This window comes from Octopus bimaculoides, chromosome 3, assembly GCF_001194135.2.
Source record: "Octopus bimaculoides isolate UCB-OBI-ISO-001 chromosome 3, ASM119413v2, whole genome shotgun sequence".
In the NCBI taxonomy this organism is placed as follows: Eukaryota; Metazoa; Mollusca; class Cephalopoda; order Octopoda; family Octopodidae; genus Octopus; species Octopus bimaculoides.
In genome coordinates, this window is record NC_068983.1 from 135501374 (window position 1) to 135512427 (window position 11054).

The 11054-nt window shown below is 36.4% G+C and overlaps 1 protein-coding gene across 2 annotated transcripts in view; it reads right to left on the reverse strand.

The window, feature by feature from the left end:
* The window catches only part of LOC106872006 (uncharacterized), a 39916-nt gene that overhangs the window by 10747 nt on the left and 18115 nt on the right, over positions 1 to 11054 (reverse strand). Inside the window, exon 1 of one of the 2 annotated variants that reach the window (XM_014918812.2) lies at positions 8404 to 9097. The exons of the other annotated variant lie outside the window; for it this stretch is intronic. Within the exon in view, the coding sequence (XP_014774298.1) occupies positions 8404 to 8656 (253 nt within the window). The 5' untranslated portion in view covers positions 8657 to 9097. Of the gene's footprint in view, positions 1 to 8403; positions 9098 to 11054 lie in introns of those variants that run through there. 2 annotated transcript variants of the gene reach the window in all.

Below are 11054 nucleotides of genomic sequence, written 5' to 3' on the forward strand. Positions count from 1 at the left end.
AGAAAACACAAATTTAATATAAAAACATATTTCCTGAAATTGTAAATTATTTAAAATATAAAAATATAATTTTCAACAGAGAGAATTTATCAAAATAGAAAACAAATGAAGTTTGAAGTTTAAAAATAATAGGATCGACCACTCACGACTAGCTAGCGCGGACGCGAGTACCCTTATACTCTGTGTTGTGTTTTCAAACGCATGGATATAGGTGTCAAATTTGTTCCAATAACTTTCGAGTAATAGATAGATAGATAGAGAGAGAGACAGACAGACAGACAGACATATAGCTCGCTCCGGCCAGTCATGGTATTAGCTGTCAGTAGCCAAAGAATCTGACAGCTAATAGCATGACAGTGCCAATGCACTGCTTAAGAATTCCCCGACAGCAATTTGCCGACCAACGGTGAGTAAATTAAGGAAATGGCAAATGTTTTGTCAACAACTAGTCAAAAAATTAACTCACAAATTTTTAATGCATCGACAATGTGGGTGTGTTCACTTTTGTGTCACCGACTGTACTCATTCGTGCATGACATTTTTTTTTATATTTCACACATTTCCACTGTACTGTTTTTTTTTTCAGTTGTTTTTCTTTAATAAAATGACTAATAATATACATTTTGTTTTTGTATCCTCTTTGATTCGAAAAATTCAAACGCCATATTTTAAAAACATATGAACTATCATATTTTATTTATGCATTTGGTTTGCAAAATTGTTGATGTAAATTCGTGTTGAAACAAATCTTGTCTTGGGCGGTTCATTGCACCAATAATAATAGTGCGTGTGTTTATTATTACCGACGTAATGACTCTCCCCAAACCACAAGAGCGGCTATCTTTCGATTTGATGTGAAGAAACGTCAGGTAAAAGCACATGGGTTTTGTTTACATCTAATCGGCTAACCCTAACCTATCATATATGTTCGAATGACAAGAGAATTTAAGCTTCAAAAAGGTTTTAGTGAATATAAACCGAATTGCTTAAAAGTGAATTTGCTAACAGGTAACTTGTTGGTCGGTGAATTTTCCGTACATGAGATACACTGAAAAGTGAACAGGACAAGTTATTCCACAGACAATCATTTACATCCCAATGAGATAAAAACAATTACATTTTAAGATTAAAATCTGAATTATATTCTAGAAAAATTCCCATAAACCCTCTTGGTTTTTCTGTGATATTTATGTTAAAGCCAGTGCATCTATGCATAAAAAAAACGATTGTTTTGATTGCTCTAATTCTTATCACCTGATAATATAATAGGCAAGACTTCCTTTTGTATCCCCAACCAATTTAGGGTTAGGGTTACGGAAAAAATGAAGAAATTGGAAGTGGGAGAGGGCACACATTTAAAAATTCCAATTTTTGGCAATTTTACGGAATCTCCGTATGCGAAAATACCGAAAGCTCCACGAGGCTCCGGCAGGGGATGGTGGCGAACCCTGCTGTACTCTTCCATCACAACTTTCTCTCACTCTTACTTCGTGTTTTTGTTGTGCCTGTAATTCAAAGGAGCCAGCCTTGTCACTGTCACGCTGAATATCGTTAAGGGTACACGTGTCTGTGGAGTGCTCAGCCACTTGCACGTTAATTTCACGAGCAGGCTGTACCGTTGATCGGATCAACTGGAACCCTCGACGCCGTAAGCGACGGAGTGCCAACAACAACTGTTAAAAGCAGGAAAAGTTTCCGTTAATGTTGATATTATTACAAGGAACGAGATCGAAAAAAAAAATAGTGCAACGGATTTAAAAAAAAAAAGGTGTAGGAAACGAATATGAAAACAAAAATTCCAGGAAAGCAACAGGGAGAGGCCTTCGGAAAATTCACAAGATATAATGTTTTACCTTCATAACTTTTAGGAAAATGGTTTTTTTTAAATGAAATTTTATATAAATACCTTTCAGTACGATTATAAAGAAATTTATGGGGAAAATCTTTTCTGGGGTGGTGGGGAGAGGACTTCGGAAAATGTACAAGATCCGATGTTTTTACCTCGTAACTTTCAGGAAAATGTATATCTTTCTACTTCACACCTACGTAGGAAACGAATCTGAAAACAAAAATGCGCGGAAAGCAACGGGGGTGGGAGAGGACTTTGCAAAATTCTGAGTTTTTCCCTTGTAACTTAGAGGAAAATATAATCCTTTTGAAATCACAAATTAGGCTTTTCCTCAGCAACTTAGATGCTAAACATTCCTTTGAAGGGTTTGGGTCCTTACTTCTAATATATGTATATATATATATACACACACACACACACACACATATATCTATCTATATAATATATAGTAGAAGGACCTGAACCTTTCAAAGGGACGTTTAGCATCTAAGTTCTTGAGGAAAACCCTTATTTGTGACTTCAAAAGGATTATATTTTCCTCAAAGTTAAGAGGGAAAAACATCGGATCTTGTGAATTTTCCAAAGGCCTCTCTCCACCCTGTTGCTTTCCCCACCTTTTTTACACCAGTTACACTATTTTTTTAAAATCCATTTGTCAACATTAACCAAAGTTTCAAATCTTAAATTCCTGAGATACAACAATGGCTTGAACAAAGGCCAGTGGATTCTTCTGCAACATTATAATCCAAATTCGGTCTACATTGGTAACTTTCAAAACATCCCTACATTAAAAACATCCAAAATATCCCTATATTAAAACCACAAACATATATGGCTTCAGATGTGCACCAGAATTTGATACTCTGCATTCACCTCGCACAAATAGCCCTATCTTCATGTGAGTGTTCTCATTTTGTCTTACACAAACCTACTTTTTACATTGTTTTATATAAAAGAGATTTGATATGAACGTTAGTTAGTAGTAATAGAAACTATATATGTTAGTTGCCCCCTTCCCACATGGAAGATACTTCTACCGATAATTAGTCGTGTTGTACAAATACTTGAAATGAGAAATGGTCACATTGTAAGACCCACTTGAAGAGTGATAGAACTCTGTAAATCTCAATATAGCATTAAGTACACGGGCATATGGCGTAGTGGTCAAGAGTGCGGGCTACTAACCCCAAGGTTCCGAGTTCGATTCACGGCAGCGACCTGATTAATAATAGTAATAATAATAATAATATTTTCTGTATTCCAGTTTGTGCCTATGATCCATTTAGGCATATGTTTGGTAGTATTGGACAAAACTTTTCAGCAAGGGGAACTTCCCACATGATAGTAGTAAAAAGAGATCAGCAATCATCTGTTTGGGCTTGGTATCTCTATATTCCATAGCATGCTTCTTTTTTTTCTTTTTTGCATGACTTAGCATATTGTGCATCAGTTCAGGTAACACAAGGAGTGCATTAGATAAGTTCCATACAAATTTGATTTGAAAGTAAATTTATGCATGTTGTTCAGCAACAATGCTTCCTTTCCTCCTGAGTCTTGTTTTGTTCTTAACAAGAGAGTCTATTATTATATACATACATATATCATCATTTTCCATGCTAGCATGGGTAGGACAGTTTGAGAAGATTCAACTAGTTGAAGGACTATGCCTTGCTCCAATGTTTCATTTTTGGCATAGTTTCTATGGTAAGATGTCCTTCCTAAACCAACTACTTTACAGAGAGTATTGAGAGCTTTATTGTTATAGAGGTTTGTCTTGAGCAAGAAAAGGCAACGTGTTAAGTCCTACAATATCATCAATTTGAGCAGTGATAGTATATACTAAAGGTATAGAGTGGACAATAAACAGATGGATGCATGCACAAAACAATAGGCAAGGGAGGTGTGTATGCAGAGTTTGTGCACAAAGTCAGGTCTTCTGTAGTACCATCAGTTGATATGACCTTCTGTCATCTCCTTTGTCAGGTGAAACACGTGTGTGTGTGTACAGGATGTATGTATGTATGTGTGTATATATATATATATAGATAAGTGCTGATACACGAAACTCTTGGAGTTTGAGTCACTCTGTTGCTTCTGCTAAATATTAATAAAAATATACTTCATCATCATCGTTTAACGTCCGTTTTCCATGCTGGCATGGGTTGGACGGTTCGACTGAGGTCTGGAGAGCTAGTGGCTGCACCAGACTCCAATCTGATCTGGCAATGTTTCTGCAGCTACATGCCCTTCCTAACGTCAACCACTCCGAGAGTGTAGTAGGTGCTTTTTACGTACCACTGGCACAGGAGCCAGCCAGGCGGGCCTGGCATCAAACACATTCGGACAGTGCTTTTTATGTGCTACTGGCATGGGAGCCAGTCATGGAGTACTGGTATCAGCCACATTTGGATGATGCTTTTTATGTGCCACTGGCACAGGAACCAGTCAGGGGCTACTGGCATTGGACACGTTCAGATGGTGCTTTTTATGTGCCACCAGCATGGGAGACAGTCAGACAGACCTGACATTGACCACATTCGGATGGTGCTTTTTACATGCCACTGGCATTGGAGCCAGTCTGGGGGTACTGGCATTGGCCACATTCAGTTGGTGGTTTTTATATGCCACCAGCACGGGAGCCAGTCAGGCGGATCTGGCATTGACCACGTTCGGATGATGCTTTTTACGTGCCACTGGCACGGGAGTCAGTCAGGGGGAACTGGCCATAGCTATGATATTTGTTTTACCTGACTCAACAGGTCTTCTCAAGCAAATCATATCGCCTGACACATTAGGGGTATTCTTAACAGGGCCAGACATGTGTGGCTGCGATCTCACTTTAGTTGTGAGGTTTTCTCAATCAGCATATCTAGAAAGGTCCAGGTCTCCTGTCATTGCCCCCACTACAGACTTTGTTACCTAGGTAGCGGAAGCTATTAACTACTTCAAGTTTCTTCTGCAGGCATGTGATGGAATCTGTTTTCTGTACATCTTCAGTGTTTATTACCCCAGTGTATCTGCCACACACAAAAACTATTTTCCCAGTTAGCCTTCCTTTGATATTGCTGCATTTTTTATGTGTCTGTAGCTTGTACTGGGTACATCATATGGAGCTTCTACTCATGCCTTTTCTACAGATCAAGCAGGGCCATCAACCTGAAGGGGATTGTGATTTGACAGCCTTCCTACTTATTAAGGCCTTGGTTTTTGCTAGGTTAACCCTAAGGCCCTTCAATTCTAGACCTTGATTCCACACCCTAAACTTCGTCTCCATTTCTGGTAGTGACTCATCCAATAAATTTTCTTGAGTCAGAAAAAAAGCAGGCACTCAGCTATTAGATATTATAGAGGTATATTATTATTATTTATAATAGCTATGTCTGATGATTGTTACATTTGCCTTTCCAATTTTGGCATGAAACCATTCAGTAACATTAATTGGTTGTCATGAGACAAAAATATAATGTAAAGAAGAAGAGCAGCAGTGGTGGTGGTGGCGGCGGAGCATCATAGCCATGTTTTGAGAGGAATTTAGGGTTTGAATAATTCATCTCTGGAAACATTATCTTAACCCTTATTCAGGGACCTTTTGAGTGAGATGGGCTACTTAACCTGAAGAAAATTCTAACTGGGCCCCACCTGCAAGGTCATGCACTGTTTATCTTGATATGAGATCACAATGTTGTGCACATATGGTTGTGATGCATGTGCCTGATGTACCCTTATCTGACAGGTAGTCATGATGGGTATGTTGGGCTTCATATATTTATACCCCAGTGTCAGTTTGATGGCATGCACTGCTCTCTCACACAATAATATCTTTTATTTTCCACCAGGGTGACGGATGAAGGGGACAATATAAAGACAAAAATAAAGTGTAAAGGTTTACATATAATGCAATGATTAAAAAAATGTATACTTGCTATACATTACAAAATGTGAGGTATACATAGTATATGACAGTAAGAGAGAAAAAAAATGGTGATAGTGATGGTGTCCATCATACAAGATTCCCCTGAATACAAAAAACAAGTGCCTTCTCGAACTCCTTTCCTCCAATTCACAGGTAGTTTTCCTGTTTGCATCACCATATATGTATATAGGAGGTGGGAGAGATGTGCCAGGTATTTGTAAACAAACTTTAGTGGGTCACAAATGGAAGGTGACCTTACACAGTATTATGTGGCATGTGCCAAATTTTAACTTTTTCTTTCAAACTTATCAAAATGTGTGTGCGCTTGTATGCCAGTGCTGCCTGACTGACTCCCGTGCCTTTTTTATTGGATTCCAGTTCAGACACATTCATATAATTATAGGATGAAAGAGTAGTTTCAAGTTTGAAACCTACTATATGGATGGACATTTTTCTAAATGCTGAAGTATATTTAAGCAACTATGTGCAATATGTGTGTCACTGGGAGAAAAAAAGTGTTTTATATATGTATGTATTCCTGCTTGGGAAAAAGTACAAGCTCAAAGTTCTAGGAAGAACTATCTATATTTTCTTGTTGCAATGTAAGCAGTATCAATTCATCTTGGACCACATTACTATACAAGAGTACTTTTACTGGGTGCTTGCTTCATTTAAAATCAGATCAATTGCATGATTATGCTGCACCCCACATGAAGTAATATGTTCATATTTATCATCCATTGTCAAGCCTCTCTTATATCCTATTTTTCTTTGCTGTGTATATTGCCATCTTATTTTGTCAGACCAATAACTATTTATCAAACACATAACCTTCTTGAAGTTATAGATGTTTTGATAATTTCCATGAGGAATTTCCCACTTATATAATGAAATATTGTATTTTATTCTATTATACCAAATTTATATTTATGTATACAATTGTCATCTAAGAAATTGCTTTCTGAGCAAGTCATGTCTCTACAGTACAATATGGATCCTATCGATTTATTTCAATCTCCAATACTTTATAATTATTTAATGCTGAAATATGAAGGCAAATCTTGATTGTATACTTATTAGTAAGTTGCTATAAGTTATAACAAAAAGACATCCACATCCAGACAAAAAGGGCAATCTCTGAGTACAGTGTGCCACTTTCACGTTTGTTGATACCAGTTTGGCAACTGCAAATCTCTTCATCTGCCCTGTACAATAGCCAAATTGGCCGTCCCCGTCCTTAATTGACTACAGCAAACAAGTATATTTAATTGGTCACCCTGTGCGATTCGCGTACCCTACGCTACATCACTATTTTGCTATTTGCAATGACATGTTTTTGTAACTACTGAAAAGTTTTCCAAATGTACTATTCACCTGCTTCAATTATTTCTTGACATGAGATCATTTTTGAGTCATTATCTGGGGAACATACTTGACGGTTAGCAGGATTTACGAAAGTTCCTACCATGATCAATAATACAGTAATTAAACGCATGTCATAATAATGACATTCTATCATACGAATGCTTATGAGCAATTGTATTTCCTATAATATTGAACAGTGTTTTCTGTTCTATATAGTACTTCTAGAAAACATTTCTTCGAGACTTCAATCACGTTCTCTCAATTAGACTCTTGCAAGGTTTGTGGAAATATTTCATTTATTTTGTATAAGACGTTCGTTTAATTGAATCCACCGGTAACAGTCGGGTCCTCGGAACCCAATAGCAAATACAGAACTCGTAGAAACATACAACTCTTTAATTATTCTGGTTTTGTCTACTTTATATTATTTAATTATTTTCATTTATATCAATGCTATTTTATAGAAAAAAAGACATTTTTCTTACTGAAACAATAAACGATATCCAACTGCACGCCATCTCCGGTATATTTTGCAAATTGCAATAAGCCTTTTTCTTACAAACAACACTAAAAGGCTGCGAAATATCGAGTTTCTCTTCACAAGCCATGCAGTGAATACGTGCTTCACCCATTCAATATGCTGAACGTTGTTTACGCAGTCCGGTGCTTAGCTAGTCAAGTAATAACGAGTTTTGTGAAAGTGAAAATGGTACTTTATACTGTAACATCGCTCAAATTTATATTTCATTTTGAACAACATAAAATAAAATTTTCTGATCACCGATGAAATTACACCAAAACTTTGAAATAAAGATTTTTTTGCAATCCACTACGAATAATTGGCAGCCGACTGCCAAAGCTGAACTTTAAAAAAATGAAATGGGTACGTTATATTCAAAGATCGCCAATCAAAAATATTAGTTGGTGAACATTCACACAATAATTTCTATTTTACATTTCTGTTGGAATAATAAACGCCTAATTTTACCTCAATCAAAAAATTTAAAAAATTTAATGTTGTTACAAGAGTCGAGTTACGTCCCATTATACTCAAACGACAAAACTTTAGACTCACTTCTATCGGTTACGCTCCAAAAAAATCCCCTAAGCTAAATAAGTTCGTACGGAGACGTCGACGAAAAAAATTCCTCCGCGCCCACAAAACAAGGAAAATATACAATTTAGTAATAGAAAGTTAACGAAACATAGATATAGATTAACTCGTTTACGAGCATGAGTTTGTGTTTTAAGGAAGCTAGGGAATAAACAATCGTACCTTGGATTGGAAGATTCAGAGTCGGAATGCTGCTGTGCAGTAAGCTATTCTGGTTATCAACAAAATGGAGACTACAAATGCTATGCTCCCTAGTTATGTGCTTCACGTCGTTGGCATCGAGGGGGTCGTAACCAGCCAATCTAACCCAGATTGTTCGGAGCTGTATGTTGTCCCAAGGTAGTAGAAAAAATGTTATTGACTTGTCTATGCGACTGTTCGAGTGACAGCCTTTAACAATACAGTCGGACGGCATAATAGAAATTCATTTAAACCCTGCCGCATTACAAAACATTATGAAAGTTGAGAAAATGTCCTAAGTTGGAGACTAGTTGTTTCCAATGAATATAAAAGTGAGATAATAACATTGTTGCCTTATAAGTATTAAATAACAGATTTTTTTTTGTATAGCGGAGCTAAGCGTAAAGTATGGAAGGCAATAAGTATATCACGTGACTGTCGGTGAGCTAAGTTACGGAATACAAATTATAATCAAATAGGTAGCGTGTAGGTAATGCTTAGTTAGTTAAGAAAATGGATCTTTTTGGTTTGACGGGCAACACTTGTTTTCTAAACGAAACACTTTCAAACTTGGGATACTGGTAGAATGTGTCATATAAAACATCTTTTTCTCTTAGCCTTCTTAACAAAAATGAGTTCTTAATAAGTTATTTCATGTTAAAGTTGTCGTATTTCTGTAATTTCAACCAATCACTGACGTCTATTCAGCTGAATACAGTTACTTCTCTTTTTATAAACAATAATTTTTACCGGTGTCAAGACTGTTATTCCCTGTTTAATTATATCATTATTCCCTAGTCAGGGGTTAGGGTTATGGTTATGAGTTATAGGGTTAGGGTTATGAGTGAGGTTACGGCAAAAATAATCATAACCCTAACCGTAATCCTAAAACTAACCCTAACTCTAAAACCCTAACCCTAAAACTAAAACCAGTACAAACGCACTAACGATGTCATAAATAAGAGTAACACGGGTAGTTGTTGTTGACAAACAACGGCATTAATTTTATTCAAGGGAAAAAATCCCATGACACCGTTGTTTACATTCCACGGCAGTAATTGTTTTCACCTCAATAGACGTCAGTGATTGGTTGAAATTACCGAAATACGACAACTTTTTACACGAAATAACTTTGAATACAAAATTTTTTATCTGTTCTATAACACAAAATATACAAGTATACGAAGTTTGAAAGTGTTACGGTACCAAAAACACTACATAAAACATAAATGAAAAATGTTGCCCGTCAAACCAAAACGATCCTTGAATTTTTGTATCTATTCCGATAAAAGATATTCCCTATTTCTTTCCGTAATGTTTTTTCTTAGTGATATATACTTTATGCTAATCTGCACCAACAAAATGTTTTTATTGTTAATTTAGTAGGGCGGTGGTATAGGGCAGGTTTAGCAAAAGTTGAAACATTCTCGTAACAATTTCAAGTTTTTGCATTAAGTTTAGCCATGCTGTTTCTTATTAGTTTCATTGAAATCTAAACGTTTCATTTTACTGATCATAATTATATATAAAGAACTAATAATAGAGCAATAAAGTTTATGAAATACTACACGTGTTCAATTTCAGCTCTTCAAGAAACTGGCCAAAACTATAACACAGGTACTGCACATATTTTCTTTTAAATGTTTTAAAATTAATGCTGCATTTATTATTTTGAATAAAACCTAAGTTTTTGCCACCTCTTTGACGAGTATAGATAGAATAATGCGTTTTAAAACTAAATTTATTAAATTGCAAAAAAATTTGATTTAGCAAAAAATAAATTAAGATATAAAATAGGGGAAAATGTTTCCCCTTGTCGTTAATGTTAAATTACTTGGAGCATCCCTGCGACGTAAACCGTGCGGCATTGCATCATAGACTTGAAGGTAATTTTCTCATATTGTTAATTGCAGATGTTGATTTATCTGATTGCACGACGCGCTGCTTTATATTTTCAATTGCTTTTAAAGCACAAATACTATTCAGATCTAGTGGATAAGAATAGTTACGAGGAAGGTTTCTTCTGGATAACATCAAGACACGTCACAATTCTAGATTTTCACTCAGAATGATTCTCACATCTTCAGTAAACACGAAGTTCTCGTTTCCTGCTAACAACACGCGAAATAAACATCGGAGATGCTTTGCCCCACGCAGAAACTACAGTAGCTACTCAGAGGTTTTGCAAACTCTGAATCCAACGTAATATTAAAAACAATTCCGTATCGTCAGCTGGCATCTCATTGTCAAGAGCGTTTCGCTCTTTAGCCTAAAAGCTTCGTCTGAGTTGGGCAGCAGAAGGGTTCCACTTGAGGTCTCATAGCCACCTTGAGCTGGTTTCATCTACAGTGACTAACTGGCTTTCTTCAGTTGTTTGGGTTCCAGATCAATCTTCTGGAAGAAATAGTGCACTGATATAGGGCTTTCCTATAAGTAGGTTATCTCCCTTGGCTAGGCGGCGCTCCATGTAGATAATTAAACTTCCGGAGGCTAACCCATGCCATTGTTATTGTTTTACGTCTTATCATGGATATAAAGCAGCTTGATGATTCAGCTATCGAAGTACTTACTGTGCCTGAGTTAAAGAAATATTTAAGATTATATGGACAGTATGTTACTGGAAGAAAGGCGGA